Raw genomic sequence first — 11,428 nt, 5'->3', positions numbered from 1 at the left:
GTTGTGATCATGTGACCTCCGTACTACTCGTATGGCAAGACATCCCTTGTTTATCAAGTTACAATGTATTAGAAACGTTGGCTCGCTTGCAGAACACTCCCAGAACAAGTTACTGGCAACTCAAGGTTTTACTGTATCTGCACTGGTTAATATGTATCAATAGCTGTATCGCTTAGAGTGCTCACACACACACACCCCCGAGAAGTTTCGCACATTGTTATAACAAACCTCCTCCACCACCACCCCCATCAAGTTCTCTACATTTGGAAGGTTGTTTGGAGTTTCAATGTGGGCGTGGAGGAAGGGGTGGCGAATGACCCAGGGCAGACCGCCAGGCAGGAGCCGCACTGACTGGGATACTCAGAAGCAGAACATCCCAGAGATCAGAAGCCTCCCAGAAAGCTTGGCCCCGGCTTTCGGGGACAGGGACAGGGACCAGGAGAAATGCCCAAGTGTACGTCTGTCCAGGATCCCAGGCCAGCTGCGGTCTGGGGTCCGGCCCAGGACTGCCGGAGACTGAGCGGCTTAGTGACGGCAGGCCGCGTGCCCTCCGCCACTGGCCTCAGTCACCGCTCCTCCTGCCCAAACCTCACAAAGGAGACAAGAATTGGCTCTTTTTCCGTTCAGACTTTATTTACAGCAAAGTACATAGTATGCGGTCATTTTTGTTAACTACTAACAATAAAGGCAGGGCAGTAGAAAGAAAGGGAGGAAGACCAAGTATCTGAAAGAAAAAAAAAAACAAACCCCAAACAAAAAATGCCTACGTCTTTATTTAGCTACTCACCCTGTTCCTGAGGCAGGACCAGCTAGGCACTCGTGACCTCTAACTGCAGCAAGGAAGCTGATCTGAAGGCCAGCCACCTGGAGGCCCCAGGAGGGCAGCATGGGGTCCAGAGACCAAAGATCAAAGAGCACTCTGAGCCCCAGACTGACTCCAGGCCTTTTCCCAACCTGCTGTCTCCCTTGTTTCACTGACACCAAGCCTGTTGCCCCCACCCCACCCTGAGACAGGGGAAAGGCAGCGTTAGACCGAAGTCCAGCCGGTCCTTCCCAGAAGCACAGCCCTGCGATCCCAAACCTGCCCTAGGCTACTGACCCCAGCACGGTCCCTTGGTGCTGGAGTCGCTGACGGGCAGGTGGGAGACTCCAGGGCAGAAACATTTCCCTGCAAGGATCTACTAGTTCCCTCCGTGGGCCTTCGGTGCCAGCACAGGTCAGGGGTGCTAAATCGAGGAAGCTGTACCAGGTCAGCAAAGGAGGGGCTCCACAGACCAACTGGGCTCCAGTCCCTGCTGGCTCCCACCTGCTCGGGGGAATACGCAAGCCTTCAGCCTGACCCAGTGACCTCGTGAGAGACTGGCAACCCGCCCTGGGCCTGGGGACAAGCGTCCAGTGCTGAGCCCAGCAGGGGCGGGTGGGCAGCATCCGCGGCTGAGACCGGAGCGGGCTGTTGGGGAATGATTGGTTCTGAAGGGTGAACAGGAGACCCTTCCCCGCACCCGCCCCCTGGCCTGTTCAGGGGCCCACCTCGAGGGCCTACCTTAGGCACTCCAAAGGACACCTGAGGTCCAAACACTCGCGTGTTCCTTACACACACTCCAACCTCTCTGTCCCCACTGGCCTCCGGCTGCCCAAGGAAAAGAAACCCGGGTCAGCATAAGTTCTATTAGCGCGAAAGAGTAGGAGGTCAGGCCTTCCCATGACACGAAGCCTGGATGTGTGTTCCCTAAACACTTGGTCTGTGGATAATACCTGGGCAGGGGTGGGGAAAAGAAGCAAGCACCATTGGGCAGCTCTGAAGCCACGGGACTCCCGTGCACACATGACCAACATCATCCCCACCCTGCTTGTCGGTCCCTCCTCCCTGGGCTGCAGACAAGACCCACAGGACTCCGGTCACGGTCTCTGGCCTAATGATCCTACCCCTGACTCACCAGTGGAATCAGAGATCCCAGGGCTCTCAACACACCAAGTCCAGGATTTGCCAGATAGAAGGCTCAAACTCAGATACTCAGTTGACTAAATGCTGGGGTGGCCACACAGGGGCAGACTCCTCCCTTCCTTGCCCCAGTGCCCCCAGCCAAGCCACCAAGACCTGTGACAGTTTTACCTGGAGGCAAGGCAGGCCTAGCACTGTTTCCCAGCAGAGACACTGGAGGCTTGGTCCCAACACCACAGGTAGATGAGGAAGCAGCTAAGAAAGTCAAGGCTCAGAGATGAGAAGAATCCATCTTCCAAGGCAGTGGGACAGACAGCCAAGGCACTAAATGGTTTGGCACCTGGGAGCTTCAAGTAAAGTTGAATGTGCTACCCACCGGAAGGCCAAGGCTCCCCCAGACAGGAGTGGGCTGCCCCTGGGCACAGAGAGGCCCCATCAAGGCACGAGGCCTTGGGTCCTCAGGATCCTAACCCAGGCCTGCCACCCACGCTTCATGTCAGAACTGTCGAAGGCATGACGAGAAAGAGAACACGGACTCTGAGACATCCAGAACTGGCCTTCAACGTGGGCACCTCGGAGAGCCTTCCCCTGCTCCCTCCAGAGCCTGCTGCGGTCTCCTGGATGACTCAGGGGTGGCAAAGCTCTGCCGGGGAGGAGGTTTGACTCTTTTGAAACAGCAAAACAGCGTTAGAGTCCAATGGAACCCAGAAAGGGGGAATCAAATTGGACGGCGGTTTAAGTCTCGGGGGCAGTGCGGTGTGGCGGGAGAGTGGCTGTGTCAGGTTTACCTGAACGGCTCCAATGGGCTAGGACAGCAATGGAGGGAGAGGGTTCCCCAAAACGTTTCGGGCCGTGGCCTCCCAAGCACTGAGAAGGTCGAGGAAGAAATGCAGGCCTCTGACTCATCTGCAGTTAAAAGCTGAGGCTTTAGGACTCTACACTCCTCAGTCTCGGTCTCACCTAGTCCCCCCCACTTCCTGCCCCCCATCCAGCAAGGATCATCAGGGATCTGTACTTCTCCCAGAGAGGGAGCCCTCAGGAAAAGTGGAACTCTCTACCCAGTAACTATGGCGACTGTCATGCTGCGAGTGACAATTCCTGCTGGAAAGTGCGTGCTGTCCTCATCCGGCAGCCAAGCCCCGCATCTCGGTGAATAACCCCTGCAGGGCTGTCGCCACCCTGTGAGGGGCCACCAAGTGTCTTGCTGCTAGCAGAAGCCCTCCTCTGAAGCCCGAACTCAAGAGGCCACCTGTGCTCTGCAATCTGGGAAAAGGCCCAGGGAATCTAACCGTAGACGTCCCCGGGAGGCGGGAGGAACCAGTGTTTCCTCGGACGCTACAGTAGGTACCTTGCTACTCTCTCCTCCCCATATTTTACCAGGAAATGATCCCATCAAATCCCTGTCAAGGAAGGAGAGAGAGGCGGTGCTGGCTTTCGGAGAGCCTGGGTGGCTAAGGAAGGAGACCCTGAGCTACCAGGCGGCCAGAGGTGGGGCATCGGGCAAGAAGAAAACACAGAAGACTTGTTTCTCTTCAGTGGGCCTCTTCCCTGAGTTTGATTTTTGAGCTGAGGTCTTGCCTAATTTCCACTCAAAAAAAAAAAAAAAAAAAAGAAGAAGGAGGAAAGAAGAAGGGGGTATCTCTTGTCGACGTGTCACAGAGCTCCTGCTCCGGGAAGGTGGCACTGTGGCAGGGGGACAACCCAAGGCTCCCAACTCCACTGTCACTGAGTGGCACAGGCACTCAGAGCCACTCCAGCCTCCCACACCGAGGCCTGAGCCTGCCCCGCCTGGATCCATCACAAGGGCATCACAAGGGCAATCCCCACTGGACCAAGACTCCAGCTCGAGCCCCCAGACACTCAAGTACAGGCCCTCCTGCAGAATACTTACAGCAAACAGCTTTACAGTATTTGTACATTTACACAAAAATAGATCCTTTTATATATATATATGTATTTATAACTGGTTACACGTTGGATTCATAATTAGGCATCACCAGTAGTAGTTGGCACAGTTTATCATTTAAGCTCAGGGTCAAATTCGGTTTCATTGCGCCGCTCCAAAGCACAAAAAGAAACAAAAACAGAGAAAGAAAAACCAAAGGCATGTGACCTCCATGGTGTTTTCTTAAATACAGCAATGTCATAGGAAACCACGTGTACAGATGAACACCGCCTCCTGATCCCTCCTCCTGTCTCTTGAAGGTAGGGGCCGGGTCGGGGGGAGACAGGGGTCAATGCGGCCGGCTGCTGGACTCCGAGGACTGCCGCTTGCGTGACGGGATGTAGCCGTTGAGATAGCCATTGGTCTGTCGTTTGGAGAGCCCTCCGTTCAGGATGTCCTGAATGTGCTGCACGATGAGGTTGATGGCCACTGTGGGGCAGAGGGTGGCAGCGTGAGGGACGCAGGGCAGAGAGGAGACAACCCTTCTACCAGGGAACCCACCAGCTCCCCATCCCGAAGAGGCTGAGCCCGCAGAAGGCGCTTTCCTCCAAAGGAAATGCAACATGGGACTCTCTTTTCTCAGCTTTAGAAATAAATTCTACGTCTCAAGCAAGTGATTAATGTGTCAGCGTCACCAAAATCGGAACAAGCATCAAGTGCTTTCTGAGACGATGCACAAGGAACAGGACACCTCTTGTGCGGTCTTCTCCAGGTGGTAGAAAGCGAATGCAATCATGAGGAAACAAACCCAAACCGAGAGCCGTTCTACAAAACCACGGGGCCTTTCTCCTCAGAACTGCCAAAAGAGATTGTCCCCATGTTCACTTTCCAGAATGTGATGGGTGTTCTGCGGCTATGAATGAAAATGCCCTCCTGTTTAAGAAATACACAGTGATGGGTTGCCTGGGTGGCTCGGTCAGTTAAGCGTCCGACTTTGGCTCAGGTCATGATCTCACAGTTTGTGGGTTCAAGCCCCACCTCAGGCTCTGAGCCTCACAGCTCAGAGCCTGGAGTCTGCTTCAGATTCTGTGTTTCCTTCTCTCTCTACCCCTCCCCCACTTGCACTCTGTCGGTCTCTCTCAAAAATAAACGAACATTAAAAATAAATTTTTTTTTTTAATTAAAATGTGGAACTTGAGGGGCATCTGGGTGGCGCAGTCGGTTAAGCGTCCGACTTCAGCCAGGTCACGATCTCGCGGTCCGGGAGTTCGAGCCCCGCATCGGGCTCTGGGCTGATGGCTCGGAGCCTGGAGCCTGTTTCCGATTCTGTGTCTCCCTCTCTCTCTGCTCCTCCCCCGTTCATGCTCTGTCTCTCTCTGTCCCAAAAATAAATAAACGTTGAAAAAAAAAAAATTAAAAAAAAAAAAAATGTGGAACTTGAGAAACGTAACAGAAGACCCTGGGGGAAGGGAAGAGGAAAAAACAGTCTGAAATAGAGAGGGAGGCAAACCATAAGAGACTCTTAAATTACAGTGAACAAACTGAAGGTTGATTGGGGGGGGGGGGGAGGAAGGGCAGGTAGTAAGGAAAATGGGTGATGGGCATTGAGGAGGGCACTTGTTGGGATGAGCACTGGGTGTTGTATGTAAGGGATGAATCACGGGAATCTACCCCCAAAACCAAGAGCACACTGTATACACTGTATGTTAGCTAACCTGACAATAAATATTACTAAAAAAAAAAAAAACCAAAACACTGTGAAACAGTTATTGCTGTAATGGACTCCCAATGGCAAAAAACAAAAACAAAAACAAAACTGTTTAAATGGGGGGAAAATTGAAATGAATGGAAAAGAGAATGAGAAGGCAGTCTTCTTACAGATCAACTGTGCCCCAGCCTGCCTCAGTCCAGAGCTACCCCTACTTCTTAGACCAGTCCAAACCAACAGATAAACGATACCTGGATAGTCGGTCACTCTAAATTAAATTAAGGGACTGTGTTTTGGCTGAAGGGTGGCCTCAATGGAAGGCCTCTGTCATCGAGTGTCATCCCACTGTCATGGGAGTGACAGCAAGAGACAGTCTCCAGCCCTCTGGTTTCTACCAGAGAAGCACGAGTTCCCATTTGTCGCTGTGCACACACAGATACACACACACACACACACACACACACACACACACACACACACGTATGCAAAGGGGCCTGTTCCCAAGGCCAGGCATGTAGGCAGAAATTTCTTTCTGGCTCCCAATAGCAGACCAGTGGTTCGGCCCTGTCCATGGAGCCTTGTCTGGTCACCACATCCTGTCCCAAAGTCTGATTGACAAAGGGTAGAATACAAGTGATGCCCTACGAGAGGACCCTCGACCACCACTCACCTAGATTATCTGCACCTCTAGGAATGATCACATCAGCGTATTTCTTTGTCTGTGGAGAAAGATATTCACAATGCATTACAGGGGGGTTCCAGAGAAGCGAGCCCACGCCCCTGTCAATGTGAGGCTAAGGGGAAAGGGTCAGCCTTCCTACTACTGACCCCACACGGTGGCGTAATTATCTTCTAGTCCCTTTCTCTAAACTACAATACAGCAGCTTTCTCTTGATTTCTCATTACTAATATTTAATACAGTTTAAGCTTATGACCTACACAGAGAACGTGGTCTTTGAAACGAAACTCGTAATGGCTTTCTCCCTACTAAGAAAAATATGAATTAGAAAAACCCAGTTGAAAAGGGAAGCATTCACCTTGGCCGTGTGGACACAGTCTGAGAGGTGACACCATGAACCCTAACACAAGGGTAAACCCCGGAAAAACAACCCCCACTGATGACCACTTTCACTGGCTCGGTTATCACACTTGGCTGCGGGGGGGGGGGGGGGGGGGGTAAAGCCACAATTCGAAGCATTCCCTTTTCTGTTTTTGTTTTTGTTTTTGCTTTTGCTTTTTATTTTACTGAGATTTTGTGGACCAATTTACAAATAACTATGTCCTGGTGTATGACCCAAGTTTAGGTTAAGACCACATGACCATGACTTCAGACCATGGACATCTTTACTCCAGGCAGCTTCTACACAGAAACCATTCAGATTCATGTGTGTCCGGCCCAAACCCAACCCGAAGGAGGCAATTTATCAGGTCCGAGCTCCTGGCTTACGTGGGAATGACCTGATCTTCTCCGAGCACAGAGTGGCTGGAAAAAGTAGAAACCACCCAGAAAACGTGCAGAACTTTAAGCTCCATTACAACTAAGTTAAACAGCAAAAAATTGGCAGTTACCTCTAATTTATGTACAATCACAAGTTTACCATGGGTTCTTTTTAAGTTGAAAAGAGCAGAAGTCCTCCGACAGATAGATGGACGGATAGAATTTCCTGGCTTCTCAGCCCCTTGTGCCCTCTACCCAGAAACCTGATCCTGGGACCCAATCCTCTCTGGGGGAATGAACAGGGCATCAGCGTTACTCAGGCTGACTCAGAAAGTCCACCTGTCCCCGATCTGAAACAAAAAGTCTTGTCTGCTTTGACGCAAAACCCCACTAACAGACTTAAAGGAACAGATAGTTGGAGATCCTATTTTTCCAGGAGAAAGAAAGAAGTTAATTACCAGGAGAAACAGAGAAATTCCCACACTCAGCCTCACTCTACACCTCTTCTCAATGCCCTCATATTCCACTCTCTCAAAAGAGATCACCCAAGATCAGACTAAGTCCCAACATCTCCCCACTCTTACAGCCTAATGATTAAATTGTTAGGGAGTCAGACCATGGGGAGGCCAACCCGGGGAAGACACATGATACAGGTGCAGAAGTCTCCTGAGTTAAACGTTTCTCCCTGTCAAACGACGTCATCTCCTGCGTTTTCCTCCACCACTAACCTCCCACCACTCCACACCTTTTGTCCCTGGTGGTCGCCTCTCAACATTCACCTGTCTGTCCTCAGAAGGCTGAGGGCCGATTCACTAACGCCTAAAAACTCCCCATATCTTCAACCTTCCTTCTCTGAAAGCCACCCCACCAGAGAGTTCCCAGCTGCCACAGGAGGAAAGATGACTCTATACTAGGGCAGAAGTATGGAAGCTTACATGGTGGGACACTTCCCATATGGGAACTTACACAGGGGCCAAAGACAAGCTCAAAGCGGGGGCTCAATGTCGTGGCAGAAGAGATTCAGAAGGAAATATCTGGTAGCTGAGCCCTCCCTGCACCAACACGGCAACCATCATAGACCTTTTGAAGATCCAGATGGCCGAGTCTGTGCTGAGACATGACGCACCCTCACACCTCGAGGCCGCCAAGCAACGAGAGCAGAGCTTGCTGGAATCAGACAGCGGGACCCTGAAGGACCACTCTGACAGCTCCCGGGGAACACAGTGGTAGCACACAGAGCCCCAAAGGCTGCCCTTTCGTGGGGCTTCGGGATAGAGGATCACTCAGAGAGGAATGGGATTCAGGCTGGGGGCTCCGTCAACTTATGTAGCTTTACTGGTACTGAGATCAGGTTTTACATTCTAAATTCAACAAAAAACAAACCAAGAACGCAACTCACTGGCAAGCAGAATTCCTCAAAGGCAGGCTTGACGAACGTAATGTACTGAGATAAAATCTGCTCAAGGTCCCTCCCTCTTTCGCTGATGTCCCTTAATACTATAAGAAAAGGAAAAACAAGAATCAAGAAAATGGTGCACGAGCCAACACATGTCTGCCCTTCAGGAGGCAGACCCAGCTCACACGGACTCCACGATTGATCTGGATGATTCACAGCCCGGATTCCCGAGAGACTTGACCAAGAGCAGGTCGGCAGCAGCTTCAAGAAAAACAAGTTACATTTTTATTGCTATCGTCACACGTGGCTATGACCAAAGGCCGTCCAGCCTAAGCCAACAGTCTTCGTGTTTCAAGCAGCATTGGACCCGAATAAAATTTCAGTGTGAACGACATAAAAAGCAGGACAGTCCTACAGAGCTCGTAACAGGAAGTAGATGGGGCCCCAGGAGGTGGCAGGACTCCCCAGCAAAGGAGCCCCATGCACACCTTGAGCCGTCCCCTCGCACTTACTTACCTGTGCACAGGCCACTGACCTACTGATGTGCCACCTTACACACCCAGCTCCCCCCACCTTCCAGCCCCCCCAGGGTGGAGGGAAGGCAGAGGGTCCAGCTGCTGGGTCGGCCATTCCTGCTAACCTCCAGCATAGAGGTTTGCCAAGAGAAAACCACTTAGTGAAAGATGAGAAAAGCATGGTTTTAGAGATGGTGTGGCCACCCAGCGGGACTCATCATCGCCCACCTTCTTCCTCTCGGGCAGTGTTAGCCAGGGGCTTTCGACAAACACCTTTATTATTTTAACAGAGTCTGTTGTCAAAAAAAACAGAAAAAGGTCTGGGGCGCCTGCGTGGCCCAGTGGGTTAAGTGTCCAACTTCGGCTCAGGTCGTGATCTCACAGTTCATGGGTTCGGGCCCCACATCGGGCTCTGTGCTGACAGCTCAGCACCTGGACCCTGCTTCAGATTCTGTGTCTCCCTCTCTCTCTCTCTGCCCCTCCCCCAACTTGTGCTCTGTCTCTCTGTGTCTCAAAAACAAACATTTTATTTTTTTTTTTTAATTTTTTTTTCAACGTTTTTATTTATTTTTGGGACAGAGAGAGATAGAGCATGAACGGGGGAGGAGCAGAGAGAGAGGGAGACACAGAATCGGAAACAGGCTCCAGGCTCCGAGCCATCAGCCCAGAGCCTGCCGCGGGGCTCGAACTCACGGACCGCGAGATCGTGACCTGGCTGACGTCGGACGCTTAACCGACTGCGCCACCCAGGCGCCCCAAAAACAAACATTTTAAATTTTTTTTTTTCAACGTTTATTTATTTTTGGGACAGAGAGAGACAGAGCATGAACAGGGGAGGGGCAGAGAGAGAGGGAGACACAGAATCGGAAACAGGCTCCAGGCTCTGAGCCATCAGCCCAGAGCCCGATGCGGGGCTCGAACTCACGGACCGCGAGATCGTGACCTGGCTGAAGTCGGACGCTTAACCGACTGCGCCACCCAGGCGCCCCAAAAACAAACATTTTAAAAAGTGAAAACAAAACAAAACAAAGCAGAAAAAGGTCTGACCCCCTAAGGGACTGGAATCTTAGTTTTCCGCTCCATCGCTAACCACCCTGATCCTCGGTTTCCCCCAAGGTCAGCAGTGAGAGTTTGGAAGGAAAATCTCTCGGTGAAAACGGCCCCGCCCTACAGGGGCCGTCTTAAATCTTAGCCCCCCCCCCCCCCCAGTTCCTCCATCTTCCACCCCCACCCCAAGGCGGGGTCCTACCATCAACAACCATCTGCAGAGGCCCCTCGACTCAACCATTTCTCAAGTCACAGACACAGCAGGGGATGAAACTCACTGCAAACAAACCGGGGAACACTTGTGAGTGAACTTCTGGAAAGCCATGTCTCCAGATAATTCTGTGCTTCCGCGCACCCCCGCACACAGGCACGCGCAGGGCAAGGGCGGTCGTGGTTAGGATTCGGGCTGGCATGACGTCCGTGAGATTAGACGGCTAGAACACGGTCTCGAAGACCACGCTCCAGAGAGTCACGTGATACTGCTACCAGCACTTGACCTTTCCACCAGCTCCGCAACTTACAAGGACGTTTTCCGGCCTGAGCCCTGGTCACAAGATGGCTGGTTGGCCGCTAATGCGTCACCACTTGCCTCAGAGCCCCTCCTGGTCGCCCGCTGCCCCCCCCCCCCCCCCCAGGACTCCCCAGCCAGGAAGTGGTGCTCCCGGGCATTCTGACTCGGGGCCCGGCAGCTCGGCCACGAAGAAGGCCCAAGGGCGGCCACGTGGCTCACCCCCACAGGCCTCGAGAGCCCTGGCACGCCGGCTAACTAGCTCCCCTCGGCCAAAACACACAGGCGGCGTGGCCTCCAATTCTTCACGTCTCCAGGTAAAGTACAAAGAATAAAGGAAGCCGGAGCAAAGGGTTATCAGAGCTGGGGAAAAAACAAACACACGCCCGCACTTGGGCAGCTTTTACTTGAAAGCCCTGCAAAAGCCCGATGTGGGTTTGTTTCCCAAGGAAAGCATCACACAAGTGCTGACGGCTTTAAGCAGCCTGGGAACCGTTGTCCTGCCCCACCTCCCCCCCAAACATGCACACACGGGCACACGGGCTCTCCCGTGGCTGTGCCACGGCCCTCGGCCCCGGCCTGCAGCTCCCTTGTAACCGGCAGACCACAGAGCTCGGTGACCTGCAGCGTCACCGAGTGAGGGCCGGGGAGAAAGCGGATGGAGCAGGAGAGTCACGGGGAGCCAGCTCTGAGGCCCAGAGCTGCCTCCCCATCCACCATCTAGATCAATGCAGGCAAAATGGCCCTGCACTTGAATCCTGACCCCGCTCTTACCTCTCTGTGACCTTAGACAAGTTATTCAACCTTTCTGCACCTCATTTTCCTGAACTGGAAAACAGAGACAGTGATACGCAGAGACTTTCTCAAAGTCATCACTTAGGAACACAGGGAGAGGTACACGTGGGAAGACACAGCGGAGAAGGGAGCAACAGGGAAGACGGAGAGAAGCCCTCCTACAGTTTCTGCCCTGGAAAAGGAAACAGGAAATG

At 52.5% G+C, this 11,428-nt stretch overlaps 1 protein-coding gene across 1 annotated transcript in view; it reads right to left on the bottom strand.

Annotated features, from left to right (window-relative positions):
• Positions 1 to 612: 612 nt before the first annotated feature.
• Positions 613 to 11,428, bottom strand: part of UCK2 (uridine-cytidine kinase 2) — an 82,214-nt gene continuing 71,398 nt past the window's right edge. Inside the window, exons 5-7 of the mRNA XM_086694495.1 lie at positions 8,373 to 8,470; positions 6,206 to 6,254; positions 613 to 4,316 (exon numbers count right to left, since the gene is read on the bottom strand). Of these exons, the coding sequence (XP_086550621.1) occupies positions 4,177 to 4,316; positions 6,206 to 6,254; positions 8,373 to 8,470 (287 nt within the window). The 3' untranslated portion in view covers positions 613 to 4,176. The remainder of the gene's footprint in view (positions 4,317 to 6,205; positions 6,255 to 8,372; positions 8,471 to 11,428) is intronic.

Source organism: Puma concolor, chromosome E4 (assembly GCF_028749965.1).
Source record: "Puma concolor isolate L17-30 chromosome E4, mPumCon1.1.hap2, whole genome shotgun sequence".
Taxonomy (NCBI): domain Eukaryota; kingdom Metazoa; phylum Chordata; class Mammalia; order Carnivora; family Felidae; genus Puma; species Puma concolor.
Note: the sequence above shows the minus strand (reverse complement) of the source record. Positions and strands in the feature narration are given on the sequence as shown.